At 56.1% G+C, this 16,467-nt stretch overlaps 4 protein-coding genes across 4 annotated transcripts; 3 read left to right on the top strand and 1 right to left on the bottom strand.

The window, feature by feature from the left end:
* Positions 1–101: 101 nt before the first annotated feature.
* URA5 (orotate phosphoribosyltransferase) lies at positions 102–818 on the top strand (the record flags this gene model as incomplete). Its single annotated transcript, XM_066779354.1, has 1 exon — positions 102–818. One exon carries the CDS (start codon positions 102–104, stop codon positions 816–818), a length of 717 nt encoding a protein of 238 aa, XP_066630158.1.
* Positions 819–1,929: 1,111 nt separating this feature from the next.
* Positions 1,930–5,864, bottom strand: SLS55_007938 (uncharacterized protein; the record flags this gene model as incomplete). The annotated part of the gene is made up of 2 exons (XM_066779353.1): positions 1,930–2,085; positions 2,388–5,864. The coding sequence occupies 2 exons, from the start codon at positions 5,862–5,864 to the stop codon at positions 1,930–1,932; spliced, it is 3,633 nt and encodes a 1,210-aa protein (XP_066630157.1).
* A 539-nt stretch (positions 5,865–6,403) lies between these two features.
* On the top strand, positions 6,404–7,988 carry SLS55_007937 (uncharacterized protein; the record flags this gene model as incomplete). The annotated part of the gene is made up of 3 exons (XM_066779352.1): positions 6,404–6,581; positions 6,633–6,880; positions 6,933–7,988. 3 exons carry the CDS (start codon positions 6,404–6,406, stop codon positions 7,986–7,988), a joined length of 1,482 nt encoding a protein of 493 aa, XP_066630156.1.
* Positions 7,989–12,039: 4,051 nt separating this feature from the next.
* Positions 12,040–13,492, top strand: SLS55_007936 (uncharacterized protein; the record flags this gene model as incomplete). The annotated part of the gene is made up of 4 exons (XM_066779351.1): positions 12,040–12,151; positions 12,457–12,524; positions 12,576–12,982; positions 13,036–13,492. 4 exons carry the CDS (start codon positions 12,040–12,042, stop codon positions 13,490–13,492), a joined length of 1,044 nt encoding a protein of 347 aa, XP_066630155.1.
* Between the last annotated feature and the right edge of the window lie 2,975 nt (positions 13,493–16,467).

Raw genomic sequence — 16,467 nt, 5'->3', positions numbered from 1 at the left:
CTACCTAGGCTCCCACCGGCAACCACTTAGCCCGTCGGATCCCCGCCAAAAAGTTGGTCCCCCGCCATCGCGTCCTCGACACTCCGGCCAAAGCACCGCTCATGATGGCCTCTTCCGCCAACGTCCCCGCCTACAAGACCGCCTTCCTGGAGGCGTGCACTTCCGCCGAGGCCCTCAAGTTCGGCACCTTCACACTCAAGTCCAAGCGCATCTCGCCCTACTTCTTCAATGCCGGCCTGTTCCACCGCGCAGACCTAACTCGCGCCATTTCCCGGGCATTTGCAAACACAATCGCCGCCCATTCCGCCGAGAACCCCGCATTCCAGTTCGACGTTCTGTTCGGCCCTGCCTACAAGGGCATCCCCCTCGCCGCTACGACCGTGGACAAGCTCGCCGAAGTGGATCTGAAGAAGTTCGGCAACATCAGCTACAGCTTCAACAGGAAGGAAGCCAAGGACCATGGCGAGGGCGGCAACATTGTCGGTGCTCAGTTGAAGGGGAAGAAGGTTGTCATCGTCGACGATGTCATCACCGCCGGCACTGCTATCCGCGAGGCCATCGACATCATCAAGAAGGAAGGCGGCGAGCTCGTGGGTATCGTGGTTGCCGTTGACAGACAGGAAAAGACTCCCAGCGAGAATGATGATGACGGCAAGCCCAGGCCCAGCGCCATTGGTGAGGTCAGGAAGCAATACGGCATCCCCGTCTTGTCCATCCTGACCCTCGACGACATCATCGACTACCTGAAGAGCAGAGGTACCGAGGAGGAAATCAAGAAGGTCATGGAATATAGAGAAAAGTATAGGGCGAGCGACTGATTGCTTTGAATCGAAGAAAACGATTGCGAGTGCTTCAGCCCGAGCGTTGTCACTCTGTGAAAGAGGACTGTTCGAGACTGTTTCTCCGACTTGTAAGCTCAGTCTCGTCATCTTCTACGGAATGTGTCATCTTGAGTTAAACTGGCTGTTCTATTGGGTAGTGTTTCCAACGTATCGCTTTTCCAGATCCCAAACATAATGGTCCGAGGATACCTAATACGCCACTTTCCTTATTCAGACCCGATTACGGATATTGTACTTCTCATCACTTTCCGCTCGTAACGATGCCACTCGACACCGAAGTGTTCTGCTGATGTAGGCTGATAGTAGAGAATCAAGGGAACGGTGTTGTGTGTAACAGAACGGGCTGTACCCGTAAACAGTCCACTACAAGGGATATCGGGTGCAATCTCTTACCTACACTTAGTCCCATCTAATCTAGTTTCTCAACGTTAAGTGAGCGAAAATCCACCATTCCTTTGATGAACTCGTCGTAACTCAGGAGATTTTTCGTTGGCATATTTGCGTTCGAGTTTTGCTTCTGGAGCTTGAGGCTCGCTGTTTTCGGTACTCGCCTTCGGAGGCGGAAGCGAAGGCGGGGGTGCAGCTCCTATAGTGGCCGTCATGTGTTGGGCGCACAGCGCGGCGTCGAGAAGTTTGCGAAACGGCGCGTGCAATGTAACTACGAGGCTAGCACGAGAGCATATGCCTCTGGCTTCGACCGAAGAACCAGAGGGGCAGAATCTCGATGGCATGTAGTCTTGCCACCCTGGACGTCGCCACCGTTCTGGACATTCTGCCCGCCGGAGTGGCAGCATGCGCATGTGGAAGACACCAGAGCTAAACCATACATTTCCCTAGTAACTGACGGTAGAAGACTGCTCGGGTAGAAGTTCCAGCCGCGTGCATATTCATCAGTTCAACTTTATCTCTGATCTCCAGGCACCATTGGCTGGACCTGGAACACTGCACCAAACGGATTTGTGAGGATGTTGGCCTCTACCCTAAACTGATTTGGTCCGAACAAGGTCAGCTCATTGAGAAATGCAACGCAGAAGACGGGCGGTTGAAAGGGTTATCTGGACACGAATGACACAGTACTCCTCTATCTTCACATAGAACTTGGAAGACCCTTCGGGTCTTCGTCTGGACAAGGTTTCTGCGCTAGTAGCTCTTCTTTGTCTCGATTGGTTTGCACGAGGCTACTCGGGAACACGAGATATTTGGGCAGCAAGCGTTCGGCATCGAACAAAGCTACCTCTTCGAGCTGAAATGGTCATCAACACAGCAAAACCAGTCTCGAAGGTTGCTTCCGTGCATCCGAACGAGGCGCCACCTTCATGGACGCCCTCTTCCCCTCGCTCTCCCTCTTCCACGTCCACGACCGCGACCTCCTCGACATGACCGCGTCTTTGGTATCTCATCCACAGCTTCGCCTCCTATTTGTTCAACTTCAGCCTCATTTTGATCCCCGTCTTCCTCACCACCGTCAAAATAATGACTTTTAACAGCAGTAGCGCTTTTCCTTGCAGCAGCTCTCCTCGGAGGTCTGCGGGGCATCTCCTCAACTGCGTCCTTGGTCTGCATGTTTTTAGTATCAGAATCGGGTTCCGATTGTTCGCCTACGTCCGGCGCTGAAGATCTTGGAGAGTCCGGCTCGGATGGTGCGGTTGGGATGCCGTCAGAGTCATCTGCGACGCCGCCCAAATTAACTGTTCCAGAAGACTTCCGTCTACCTCGCACTGTGGTCACGGTGGCTGACTGCGTTCCCTTGCCACGACCGCGTCCACGACCTCTCTTGCTACCGCGTGTGCGTGGAGGGGCACGCGTCTTCGATGGTGGGCTGGCACTGTCGCCCTCTTGGTAGTATTGTAGATGTTCCTCAACGTTGTCATCGTTCTCTTTTGAGATCTGGTGGTGAGCCGATTGCAGGGAGAATGGGACATTTTGAGCACCTCCAGAAAATCGGTCGTCCTGCGAGGCCTGCAAATTCGCCCTGTCATCTCCTTCAATGATGAAGCCGCCGCCCTCAACGGTATCTTCTTCGCCATCTCGCACAAATCCGCCTGCACTAGCATGTTCATCTGCTGCGCGGATGAAGCCACCCTCATCAAAGCCCTCGTCTTCTTGACCAGGCAAGAAGAAGCCACCAGGGCCATGATCTTCCTCGCCTTCCTTCAGCGGCCCACCCTCCGCCGCCGCCTCCTCCTCGAATTCGTCTCCGAACTTCCTCTCGAACGTATTCCCCACCTCTCCCTCCCTCTTCTTCCTCGCGAACGGATTCACCACATCATCCAACCCATCCTTCCCCTCTCCATACTCCTCTTTCACCCTCTCAATAACTCTCAGGCCGAGCATGAACTTGCGCCACATCTTCAATGCCGCCTCCACCCTTTTCTTCTCCTCCCTCTCCTGCTTTGCCTGCTGTTCTGCACGCCACGCCTCGCGCACCATCTCCCCATTCTCCTCCGCCACCACGACACCCGTCAGGATCGGCACGGCGATGTGGCGCCCGAACTCGAACCCGGTACACGCCTCAGCAAAGTCGATACCCAACTTTTTACACACGCGCGCCGTGCCGCGCAGGGGGACGTGCACGGCACCCTGCGGCACCATGGTCGGCACGTAAACATCGATATTGCCGAAAGCGTTGTGCGGGATCTTGCCATCCTGGATGGGTGGCGGGACGATCCACTCCGTCTGCTCGCGCGCATACAACCCTTGCGTCGCCTTTTCGCCGCTCTCGCGCTCCGCCTCCATGATCTCACGCTTGCGGATCAGCGTCACCGCCCGCGTCTTTACCCGCTTCATCGGCGGCGCCCCCGCCACGATCTGCCGCCCCTCTTTGTGCCACGATTCGGCCGTCTTGCACGCTACTACGTCCTTGCGTAGGAAGACGGGTTCGGGTTTGGCCTTATCGCCTTTTCCTGCGATGAAGGTCCTGACCGGTTTGGCCGCCGGCCGAATGGCTTCTTCACGGCGCAGGTGGCGCTCGAGGACGTACTCAGCGCTGTTCTTGTAACCCTGGAGCGTCTCGGGCTCGTTGCCTTCGGCCTTGTTGGCGGCGGAAAGCTTGACCGGGATGAGGTCCCCCTCGTCTTCGATCTTGTCGGCCTCGGTCCGTAGCCGGCCGTCGCGTGTGTAGTTGGACATTACGCGTTTGAACCAGTCGAACTCCTCGTAGCGCTTGACCTTACCGTACTTGTTGTAGATGGGGATCTTCTCGACGGGCATGCGGAAGCTCTTGGTTTTGCCAGGCCAGACGTGCTTCTTGAGGTAGCGGACTGTTACATCCTTGGCAGTCCCGTCTGCATTGTATGCGACTACGTAGCAGATTACTTGTTTGGCTTTCTCAGCTACGGCGCCTCGAGGCTCGAAGGCTGAAAGAAGGTCCGGTGTGGAAGCAACTGTGGAGATAACGAGAGGCGAGGCTGGAATGTAAGTGTTAGAGATGGGTGATAGAGCCTCGGTCCAATAGAAAGGGTACTTGAGATCCGTATCGTAGTGCTTGTTGCTCAGTCCTTCAATTGGCTTTGACGGGGTGATGTCGATGATAGATGCGTCAGTGATGTCTGACCTTGCAGAGCTGAGAGAGCTATCGCTGTCCTCATCAGAGTCGACAAGCAGGGGCTTGGTTCTTAATTTTCTAGCAGACGACTGTTCGGCGGTTGGCCGAACAGGTTTTTGAGCTTTCGTATTAGACTTTTTCGTCCTTGACTTGGAAGCCTCATCTGCCTGTGCCGCCGAATTCGACATCGGATCCTCTTCGTGTTTCGAAGCCTCGGTCTTGCTATCCTGTCCCTTCTTCATTACAACTTCTTCCACTTTCGTGAATCCGAATCCTATAGGCTGTAGGCTTGCCACCATACGAGCTTCCAGACCTATACCCCTGATAAGCGCAGTAAACAGTTGAGCGCCGACATCGCGACTCCCCGTGCACCTCCGCGCAGCCTCTAGAAAGTCCGCCCTGCTGCGGATTCTCTCTCCGAACCTTTCAATGTCGTACTCTTCAGGGTTGATCCTCTCGTTCCCTTTTTTCTTATTCTTTCTCTTCTGATCTGACGGGTCCTCCTTGGTTGCCTGCCATGCTTTGATCTCAGCAGCGAGAGATTTTGCTGTAGGAAAATACCCTTTTTTGCGTAACCCTGGTGCTGTGATGCGAAAGCGCTTCTTCCAGTAGGCAGCCAGATATCTTAGAAGTCTGTTCAAAGGGTCACCTTGGCTCAGATTAGGGACGCCTTCTTCTGTGCGTTCTGCAGTTCCGCCCCAGTCTCGTTGGTTTCGCTCTGAATGTCTGTCACCCCTCTCTTTACTCTTGCCTTTGCCCTTTACTTGTCCTTTCCTTGCCTTGGCCTTTGGCGGAGGTTCAAGCGATGGATCGGGTGGCAAACCGGAGTCTTTGCGCCAGCGTTGGACCTCTTTCTTCACGCCCTCGGGCAGTTGCGCCACTAATATCTTCTGAACCTCTTTGTCGCCGACCCAGCCATTTCGAATGTGATTATGCCACAGCAGTAATTGTACGTGCATGCAGTGAGTCCAGATACGCAGTTGCCGGTCCTTCTTCGACGGGCCCTTTATGCCAAGCGCGTTTCTTCTCGCGATCTCGTCGTTTCCTTCGACCGGGCCACCGAGCGACACCTCGAGCACGTCGTCGGCGTCATCTGGGCCACGCTGCCAGGGAGCCAGTTTCGGCTGTGGAGTATCGGCAACGGGAGTATTAGTTTGCGCTTGCATGGCATCTTCCCAATCCATCTCATCGTCCTCGTCTTCGCCATCATTTGCCGCAGGGTTGTCGCAAGAGGCTCTAGAAGCTTTGCCCTTAGGGCTGGCAATGTCCACGTCTTCGAAGCCGTCGGTATCGGTGTCGCCGTCGCTGCTGTCACTTCTTAACGCGTCGAGAAATGCCTTGTCGGCGGAGGAGCTCGTGTTGCCGGAAGGCGCGTCGAGCGCGTCGAAGACATTCTTCTTTGCGCGCTTCGGAGCCGACGCGGGGGCGGACGCAGGAGAGCGCGAGCGTGAGCGCTTGCGGGGAACGAATGGCGGCATGGTGCCGTGAATGAGCGAGGAGAGAGGGGTGTGAAGGTAGAAAGAGTGGGCGTTGGTGGTGGTGACGGGTGACAGGCAACGGCAATGATGACGACATCCCTGCAACACGGGCATCTTATTCCCCGGCAACCACATTTGATATTCCATCGTTATCTGGGAATTCCCATCTCTTGGCTCAATATTTTGACTCTCCGTCACTCTACCTGACTCAATCTTAGTCCTCATTGGTTACAGTGCTCGTGCCACGGTCCCACGTCAGTTTCTCACGTTATTGCCCGTTCAGGGAAATTCCTGTCTTTGCACGCGTAACCGCACGAACCGTCTTTGCGGTCTGCTCCTGGCCAATTTTCTCTCTCTATCGCCTTCTTTCGGTAATATGCGAATGCTGTTTACTTTCTGAGCTTCAAATGTAATCGAGACCCGGGAGAAGAGTTTGCGAATCTCGCAGCGAGCGGGGCACGCTTAAAAGCGGCCTCTCTGCTCGCAAAATCGGTCAGCCTTTTCCCACTGCGATTTACACTTCTCCAAATCTTGCTAGTATGACGTCCCGCGACGGCTACTCTTGGACTGAACAGGCTGGCCTCCGTCCCGGCGTTCCATCCATCGGAGTCATCTCGCCTGCAACAAACAGTACATCCTCCAATGTTTTGTACGATGTGGTCATCATCGGCGCCGGATACTGCGGCCTCACTGCAGCAAGAGACGCCAGTCTTTCGGGTAGCTCCTTCGCAAGTTCGATGAAGTAAATGGAGCTGACATGAGGCGCAGGCCTGAGGGTTCTTCTCTTGGAAGCTCGCGACCGTATCGGTGGCCGCTCCTGGTCGTCCAACATTGGCGGCTATCCCTTTGAGATGGGAGGTACCTGGGTACACTGGGGTCAGCCTCATGTATGGCGTGAGATTTCCCGCTACCAGATGCAAAATGAGCTTAAAAACTCCTTTGACTTCTCTCATGGTGTCAATCACTTCCAGCTGAATACCGCTGGGGGATCTACGACGATGAGCCATGAAGAAGAGGTAAGCAAGAACCACTCTAGAGCTCTGTTCTCCGGGCTGACGAACTTCGCAGGATTCTCTCCTCGCCTCAGCCTTGGCGAAGTTCGTTAACGTGGACGGCGCCTTCGGCAGAAACATCATGCCGCAACCAGCCAACATGTTCCATGTTCCCGAGGCCAGAGAGTTGGACACCCTGTCCGCACAAGACCGCATCGACGCCATCGCACACTCGCTTTCGCCAAACGAGCGTGCGGTGCTGGAGGGCTTCGTCCTGCTCTGCAGCGGCGGTACCCTGAGGGGCATGAGCTTCCTGGAGTTCCTCCACTGGTGGGCCATCTGCGGTTACACCTACCAAGGCTGCCTCGACTTCCTCATCACCTACAAGTTCAGCGGCGGTCAGTCGAGCTTTGCCATCAACTTCTTCAAAGAAGCCCTCTCCACCAAGCGGCTCACGTACGCCTTCAACTCGCCCGTCAAGTCGATCGTCGACAAGGGTAACAAGGTCGAGGTGAAGACCCGGAACGGCCACACATATCAGGCCGCCTGTATGATCTGCACCGTCCCGCTGAACGTCCTCAGTACGGTATCTTTCGACCCCCCGCTGCCAGCGGGCAAGCGTGCGGCCATCAGCATCGGCCACGTCAACCAATGTGTCAAAGTCCACGCGGAGGTCGCAGACAAGAACATGCGCTCGTGGACGGGCGTCACCTACCCATCCAACCCGCTCGTCTACGCCATCGGTGACGGCACCACGCCCGCGGGCAACACGCACGTCGTTGCCTTCGGCGGAGACCAGCACCACATCCAGCCGGAGGAGAAGCTGGCCGAGACTCTCACTGCCGTCAGGAGCCTGGCGCCAGGCAAGATGGATGACGTGCGGCGGCTGGTGTTCCATAACTGGTCGAAGGATGAGTTTGCAAAGGGCGCGTGGTTTTTCTCGCCGCCGAAGCTATTGGCCGATCACCTGGAGGATATGCGGGCTCGCCATGGTAATGTGTTCTTTGCCAGCTCAGACTGGGCTCTTTTGTGGCGGAGCTTCATCGATGGCGCCATCGAGGAGGGCGCGAGAGCTGCGATGGCCGTGAAGACGGAGCTGGCGAAGACAGGCAAGGCGGTTGCCCATCTGTGATAGATGTGTGGTTAGAGAAACGAGATTTGGACTGTCTTCGATGCGGGACGCCGTTGTGCACAGTCTCCAGGACACGGTGACCTATCACATGCTACGCTGTTGGACGGTCTGGCCAATGACGGCTTTCAATGGCAATTACGTAACCCCGCAGTCTCCCCACGGAAGTTTCAGCATCCACTTTCCCCCCACTCTTCATCGCGACCCTATACCGATACTTTGTGACTAGGAACCGTCCCCAAGGCACTCGAGAGAACGACTGCAGCCCGAATGTCTTCGTCCAGTGCTCAAGCCCGTGTACCGCCGACCGACGTGAAGCCCCGAGGTGAATCCACCCCCAGCTACGTCCAGAGCAAGGATTTACTGAATCGGGTAATCAGGCTGCTTCCAATGCACGAAACGGCGAATCACGTGCGACCTGGGCCATCCGACGTGCGGAAAGTGCATCAAGAAAGGCATAGAGTGCTCGGGCTTGGGCCGCTTCCGCTTCAACAACGGGGTTGCTCGCCGGGGCAAACTCAAAGGCTGCCAGCTACCCACTTTGAACGCTCCCGTAGATGCCGATGCTTCGGCGCGGCGAGCAGGCCAAGCACCACTGCGGATTCGCTGGCAAGGCGAGCGTCGGGAGGAATCCGGTAGCGCTGCGTCGGAATCGCGCCCCTCAAAGCTGAAAAGCAAACAGACCGCTACAGCGGTTACTGAGATAGTCCGGTTTGATGGACAAGGACCTCCTCCAATTGGCTTCAACACGTGGACAGAGCCCAGACAGGCTGCAAGATATGGAAACACCTTTGTCACCTTCCACGACACTGGTGTTCAACCATGGCTTGCGCCGCTGAACCCACACGTTCGCATGCTGTTCTCGCATTGTGCGCAGGCCTCCCCTTCCCCTTACGCAATGATACATGCTGACGCACGCCTTCAGTTTCCTCGGCCGTGGCCCCCGTCATGGTAGTCCTGGACCGCGTGTCCAACGGCTACCGCGATTTCATCCTACCCATGGCGTGCGAGGATGAGGTGCTCCGCCGGGCGGTCGAGGTCGTGGCGGCGCAGCACCTGAGCCACTCGAAGCGCCCCGACCTCCGAGCGGCCGCGGAGGCCGGTCGCGCCGCCGTTATCTCAAGGCTGCGCCGAGACGCGCTGCAGGCGCCGCCAGAACGTGTCTTCAATGTGTACACTTGGGCCACGCTGATCGTACTACTAGTCGGAGAGACGGTGACGGGGAGCTCCGAGTACGGCTATTTGGTTCAGATGCTCTTGTGCCTTTCAAGGAACAGCAATGCCGGCGCGGGGCATGCTGCGATGTTGGGTGACTTTCTCACGCAACAAACGCACATGTAAGTCGCATGGCTGTCCCAGGCTAGCTGGGGTTCAGGCTCACCTTCTTGATAGGTTCGAATTTCTTGCTCAACCGCTCCTCGGAGAGGCTGCAGCGGCCAGCATGGTAACCAACCCCCTCCAATATCTCGACTGGCTCTCGTACGAGCTTCCCTCGGGATCGGAGGAAGAAGCCGCCATCTCCACCACGCGAGAAGCCTTCCTCGAAGCTTCCAGGCTTTACTTCAACAGAACGCGATCGGAAGAGGACGTGCAAGAATCACTTCGAAACCTTCGGCGCCTCTTGTCCAAGATACCGCATGATGCACCCTGCGCTCATGCTCTGGTCTGGGTGTGCTTTCTGGGTGCGGTGGAGAGCACGGACGAGGAGAGTAGAAGAGACTTCACGGAGCGCATGGCGCGCGTTTACTCCAGGACGGGCTTCCGCAACATTCCCGCCGCCATCCAGTCCTTGGAACGGATATGGGCGCAGAAAGATTCCAGCGGTCGGATGGCAGGCTTACTGGAAGCTTCCCCCGTGCTCGTCATGTGAGCTGAGGGAGAAGGCACGAGCTTCGTTTATTTGAACAGAGGCCCTGAGCACCTTCTGTCGCAAACGCCCAGCCGAACGCGTTGGGTCGACAGGCTGTTCAGCTAGTTAATAGCGGATTCGGACTCATGCTGGCGGTACCGGAGGAGGAATTGGCGAGCTGGCGCGCAAGATGTGCGAAACAAAACCTTCACTGCGGCCGCCATCGTCAGCCCAAGGCTTGTTCATCTCGACTTCTTGCATCGTGCAGAGAAGATAGACGAAGAAAAGCCAGGGAGCAAGCATGGTACTGCTGTGTATATCGGAGCAGGATACGTATTGGAAAGCCGTTGGTGGGGCGCGGGTAACGTGCGTAAGGATATGGACAAGAAGCGCGAGCGGTGAGGGCGGCAACAAGCGCGCGAGACCGTGCCGAAAGGATTTGCGCGAGATCCGGGAAAATCCCTTCGTTGATGGCTCGGAAGTTCCAGTGGAGTGGCTGTCACGCAACAGTGGGCTGGGAAAGTCAGGGCCGTTGATTAGGTCACTCTGAGGGCTCGCCTTTGCTGCGCACTGGGCGCTGGGAAGCGTCGCAGCCCTGCGCACGGGCGCCCCTGGCACGTCCAAGGGAGGAAGGCTGACTCGATCCCCTGCTCTGACTAAATCAAGGGCCATGACAGGTGGAGAAAGTAGGAAGCGTTTGGTGTCGTTTTTGCAGCCTGGCCAGTGTTGAAATGGGCTGCGCGCCTAGAAGCAGTGCGACATATAGTATTCAGCTTGTCAGAGAGCGACAAAGCGGAGCTCGACGGAGAGAACCGCAAATGTATATTGCTGTGGATGGTGGTTTAGCGAGGCTTCACAAAGCACAGCGTATATGTAGGCCCTTCTTGTCACACAAGCAGGCGCGAAGATGGGAACCGCTCGATTGAATTGGCGTTTTGTGTTTTCTACCGTATGCTGTGATGGGCGCTGGGGATGTTCAGGATGGTGTCGTGAGCACCTTTTATAGGCATGTTCCTTGCTTGGGGTCGGAATTAGCACACGGTAGTTGCTGAGCCGCACGGGTTCCGACACTGAGACCCGGATGTGCCGGAGGTGCATATCCGCATTGCACGATGGCGACGGGGCGACGGGGCGACGCCAGGTTGCGCAACGCAGTGGGTCGAAGGCTGCACGGAGCAGGAAAAGGCGGTTTCAGCGGTTGTGATGTACAGCGCGCGTCCCTTTGCCAGACGGTGCCGGGGGTCCCTCCGGGGCCAACAGTACGTAAGAAGGAAGGGGATCATGAGCAGGAAATGGGGTTCAGGAGCAGAAAAGGGCGCCTGCTGGGTCGGCGCACAGAGCGCGACTGGTGTGCGACAGCGGAGATCTGGAGAGGTAGCGTAAGCTTATCGTCCTCTCGTGGTTTCCTTGGCCAGGGTGGGATTGACAGCTAAGGCTAAAAAGTGGCCCGGCATGCGGGCGGCGGGCGCACCCGCCTGCGAGGGCGAGGCGGAGAAGAAATCGCGTCTGCCTCAGGAACGGGCGGGCGCAATTGAAGCTGATTGACTGAAGAGAGCGCGTGCCTTGGCAACGGCGAGGCTGCTGCCCTTGAGTTTGGCCGAGTCGCGCGACCGGGCCGCGGGCACCGCGCGCCACGCCGTTGGCCTCTCTACTTACCTCACCACACTCCGAAATCTCGCTTCTCCCTTCGGCCTCTGCACCAAAGCCGCAATTCTCCCTCCTGCTATGCCGCCGCCTGTCCCGTGGCGACCGCCAGCCCTGGCCGAGTGCAATCCTTCGCCGCAAAAGTACCGGTCGACCGGGATGCGCTGAAGCAGCGTTGTCGGCACTGTCGGCGCGATCTTGCGACCGCAGCTGTGCAGCTCCCCGAGTCGTGGCTCTCGGCAACGCCCTCCCTGCACACCGACCGCGCCGTTGGAGCGCCCTTGCGCGGTCAAATAGAACATGAGCAGACTCGCTAATCTTTCATGTCCGGGCACGGTCGGGCGCCCTGGCCCAATGCCCCGTTTCACGCTTGCCACCCCTGCCCGGCTTCGTGCGCTTAAGCCTGGCCTGGTCCCCTCCGTTACGTCCTGCTGCGGCTAAATCGAAAATGCTCTCATCTCCGTCTCTCAGCCGTCCGCGTCCTGCTTGGCAGTGATCGCAATACAGCTCTACATAGGCCCTCCGCCGGCCGTTCCTCCGTCCTTTTGCGTGTTGCTCACCATGGTTGCCATCCCTGGCCAGCTTGTCGGCTCGCTGATGGCCCGCGACACCACCACCTCTGATGCTGAATATGTCCCCATTATCAACAGGAAGGAAACCATTTTGGCCATCAGTATTTCCTTTCAAGTGGGTTGCACGAGCACCCCCCTTGTATCCTACAAGCTGACATCAATGCAGATCGTCGCTTGGGCTGCCGTGCTTTTCAGACTCTATGCCCGATTCAAACTCACACGGGCTTCCGGTTGGGATGATCTGATAGTAGTACTCGCCGTCGTAAGCGCTCTCCGCAAGCAATCGGCCGCCTTCTGCTCACCCTCAATCCAGGTTTCGGCGACCATTGGCACATGTTTTGTTTTTCTGAGTACGTTGGAGACGGATGTCCGCTGAAAACAAACCTTAGAGCTGATACGAAAGCAGTGATTGACAATGGCCTCGGGAAACACGTTCTTTCCATCTCGCTGGGCACTTACCAGGCATACATCCACGTAAATCCACCTTCGCCGCCAACATACTCGACTTCTGACCCGGTGCTCTAGTGGTTTTGGGCTGGGACCATTTCGTACTTTTACTCGACCACCCTCATCAAGGTCTCTCTGCTACTACAGTATCTCCGCTTGTTCGAGAAGCGCTCCAAGACTTACTATCTCATCATCGCGATGACCGTCCTTATTTCCCTCTGGGGCTTCGCCTATAGCGCTCTGCTGGCCTTCGCCTGCTCGCCCGCTCAAAAATTTTGGGATTACAACAGACCCGGCAAGTGCTTCGGCTTTGGAGCTGGAGCCAATGACCCGGAAACGTTTTTCACCTCATTTGCAACCCACTCTGCGACGAACATGGCCCTCGACATTATTGTCTTCACGTTTCCCATCTTTTCCCTGTCCGCCATGGACCTGGAGGGCAGGCGAAAGTATGCCATTGCTGGACTGGCCACACTGGGTGCTGTGTAAGTTTCATGGTCTTTCTGATATCTTAGAGAAAACTGCTAATGTAGTGTAGAGTCGTGGCTCTTAGTGTAGCACGCTTGGCGAGTATTGCCGAGACGCGTGCCGGAACATATCCCGTTACCGATCCAACTTGGCTAGCACCGACATCAATCGTACTGTCTTGCCTCGAAGTCGACATCGCGGTCCTTTGCGCGAGTATCCCGATTTTCTGGCCACTCATTTCCGCCTTGACCTTCGGCAAGATCTTTGTCGTTGACGAAGTCATTGTACGAACGGAAGAGCGTGAGCGGCAACGCCCCGATACACCGGGATCCGAGACGGAGCTTCGGACGTACCAGAGCAGGACAAGCGGGAGACACACGCCGGATGCCTCCAAGCACTACAAAGATCCGTTCGTCGTGGATCATGTACGACCGATCGGGACAGAGAATGTGGGGAACAACTCACATTCGGTGAATGTGGAGCACACGACAGTCCCGTTGGGTCAGATTGAGCGACTGATGCAATGAACGATTTTCTTCTATCATCTTGACGACACAATCTTCTACTACTTGAATCATTATTGCGCCTCCAACGAAGCTAGAATCTTCCAACTGCAGCCTCTAGTGCATCCGCAGGACCACTGGCGGCGGCAGGTCCGCGCCATCGGAAGACATCCCGAAGCATCGACAATAAGCGGGTGCATTGCCCCTCCACTATGGAGCACCGTGTCCCCTTCAACCCACTAGAATGGAGTGGGTTAGGGAGAAAGGAAGATGCTGTTATATTGCTTTCTATAACGGTCACATATTGCAGTCCAAGGGTCTTCCCTGGTCGCCACCCAGCTTAGACGCGCGGCTACTGCGCGCATCCGACAAGTGGAGCGACATCGATTTACACGAGGCTCGGAGTATGCGCTTGGACGCGATAGAGCGTACGCGTTTTGCTGCAAACGCACTTGCCGCTAACCGTGCCGGCCCGTTAATAGCGTGACCAATGTCGGCTTATCGCCCTGCAAATGCAATCGGACCCTTTCGATTTGCTTTGGAAACGCCGGTGCTAGCGGCAGTTGACCCGGGAGCGTCTGCTGGTTGTTGGTCGCTAGCCGCTCGAAAGCCTCCCGAGACTTCAACAATCCCCCTTCATCGGGTTTCACTGGGTTTTTGCATCACGAGTCGATACGGGGCCGGCCGGACTCCACTTTCCACGTGAAGAACGCACATGACGAAATAAAAGCCGGAGAGGGTGGGGCAGCACCATGGTGGTCTGCAAGTCATGGGAATCTGACCCCAATGTCCCCGTTAGCTAGTGTGCATATTCAGAGCGCTGGGAGCGGACGCAGTGTGTCCCTGTAGCAGCGCTTCCGCAAGCAGTTAATCGGATCGAGTACCAACCGATGCAGTCCACAACCAAGCTTTCTCTCGTCTCGTCTTCGCGACCCCACAGTGATGTGTGGCTTCGCCATGAATACCGCCGAGGAGCGCAGATTTGCGGGACGTCGCCAGACTTTGGCTAGCGTCTCCGACGCTTTGGAGAGATCAGGTGGTTTAGAGGTCCAGATCTTTCGCTCTCCAGGTGCTGTGGGTCCACGCCGGAACGGGAAAATGTCTGGAGACTGGAGAGCCATGAGAGGGGTATCAATACACAGCAGACGAAGAGCTCAAACATTGCCAGAAGCGCCTTGTAACTGAGGCTACGCAAGCCATTATTGCGCGGACGCGTGTAATCCCAACCCAAGCCACACAATCCCACCCGGATTATGCCAGGGACACGGGGCCCGTCCGGCCCACGGGCCCACCGGGAAGCGCCGCTACTGCCACACCCTGAATCCATCGGGCCCTGTGGCTTGGGGGCTCTCTTTCCGTTTCCTAATCCGGGCAACGGGCGCAGCCACCCAGCCCGACCCCACCCTTCCTCCCGCCACACTGCCATCGGGAAGAATCCTGAAATGCCTTGGTCCATCTTCCCTGAGATGAAAGTTCCTTCCATTCGCTTATCGCCCTCTTGGCGCAGGATGGGTTCAAGATGCGGATGCAACACGCCTCTCGGCAGTTTCCATCTCCCAATACGCGAACGCGGAGGTCGTAGTGGCCATCCTTCACCACCGGCTTGTTCTCACTGGTTCTCACCTTTGCCACCCGCTCGGTCTCACCGAGCATCTGCATGCATCCTTTGCGCGCCAAATTCGAAGCTATAAACGCAAAAAAACCTGACGCGGGAAGTCAAAAATGCATAGGGGTTTAAGCCACGTGCAAGCACGTGGAACGAGCGATTCCATTGGTCAAGCGCCCCCCAAACGCCCGGGAATAATGCAGTTGGTAAAGTAAAAGGGTTGCATGTAAATAAGAAAATTTGAAAAAAAAAAAAAAAGACCGACAAACTCCTCGTTGTTTGACTCGGTCCATCATGCGGTTGGCTGCAAATCTATCCCGTCGTCGAGGTTCTCCTGCTGATCTTCCTGACTCCCTTCTTGCGTCACTGTACGTATAACAAATTAAAGTGCTTCTTAACAAGGAGACTGCTATAGTGCAGCGACTGTATATACAATCACGCCAAAGCCAAGAATAAGGAACATCCCGATATAGCCTGGCATTCGCAAGTGCACGTAACACCGGCAGCACCAAACACACGACCCAAGATGAGGGAAAGGGGGAGAAAAAAGACGAGCAAACACGGGACCTGCCAATCATTTCCTCGAAGACAAAAGGGACAAAAGGAAAAGAAAAAACAGGGTCCCCGTAAATCCTTACATCAAGATCTGCGAATCATCATCACCCCACCCTTGTCAATCCCGTCGTCGATCGTTGGGAACTGACCACCAGCAAATCCACGCAACGTCCACCTCCAGGCCGCACCGGATTCTATTGATTAGTCTACGTGACACGCGCCAGCACCTCCCTCCGTTGCGCAAGGAACCGTCCATCTGCGAGGGGTAAGAAGGACAAACGGCGGGGTTTGTTGGGGGCCAAGCAGTCCTTACATACACGCGCGTCTGCTCCTTCTCGGTACTTGGAGGCTGCGGGGGGGCCCCGATGATGTGTGCATGCATATCGGATTGGGGGCCAACTTTGTTTGGACGACGGCTTTGCGTGAGGCCCCATCATGATCTCTAAATACGAGCAAGAATTCACGATCAAATGCCCGATTGTGGTGGTAATTCAAAGCCATTGGCATTTGTTACGATTAGGTGTGCCTTCATCTTGCTGTCCTCTACAGACGGCCGGCAATCCCATCAGCGTCCTGCACAAGTAACTGACAAAAAAACAAAAAGACTAGTGGGGGTGTATACGCGACAAAACTCAAAGAACAGCAAGGAAAAGATAAGTGAGACTGAGTAGAGAACAAGGAAATGAGTAGACAATATGGAGAGGGTGTTTGTACTTTGGCAACAGGCCAGGGAGTAGAACTGTAAAGAGTTAGGAAAAGCGGATATGTACGCATACTGTACTTGTGCCATGACTGAACAAGGAAAAGTGAAACCCGGGAAAAACCAGATACCCGCCCT

Source organism: Diplodia seriata (assembly GCF_021436955.1).
Source record: "Diplodia seriata strain FDS-637 chromosome Unknown scaffold_8, whole genome shotgun sequence".
Taxonomy (NCBI): domain Eukaryota; kingdom Fungi; phylum Ascomycota; class Dothideomycetes; order Botryosphaeriales; family Botryosphaeriaceae; genus Diplodia; species Diplodia seriata.
Note: the sequence above shows the minus strand (reverse complement) of the source record. Positions and strands in the feature narration are given on the sequence as shown.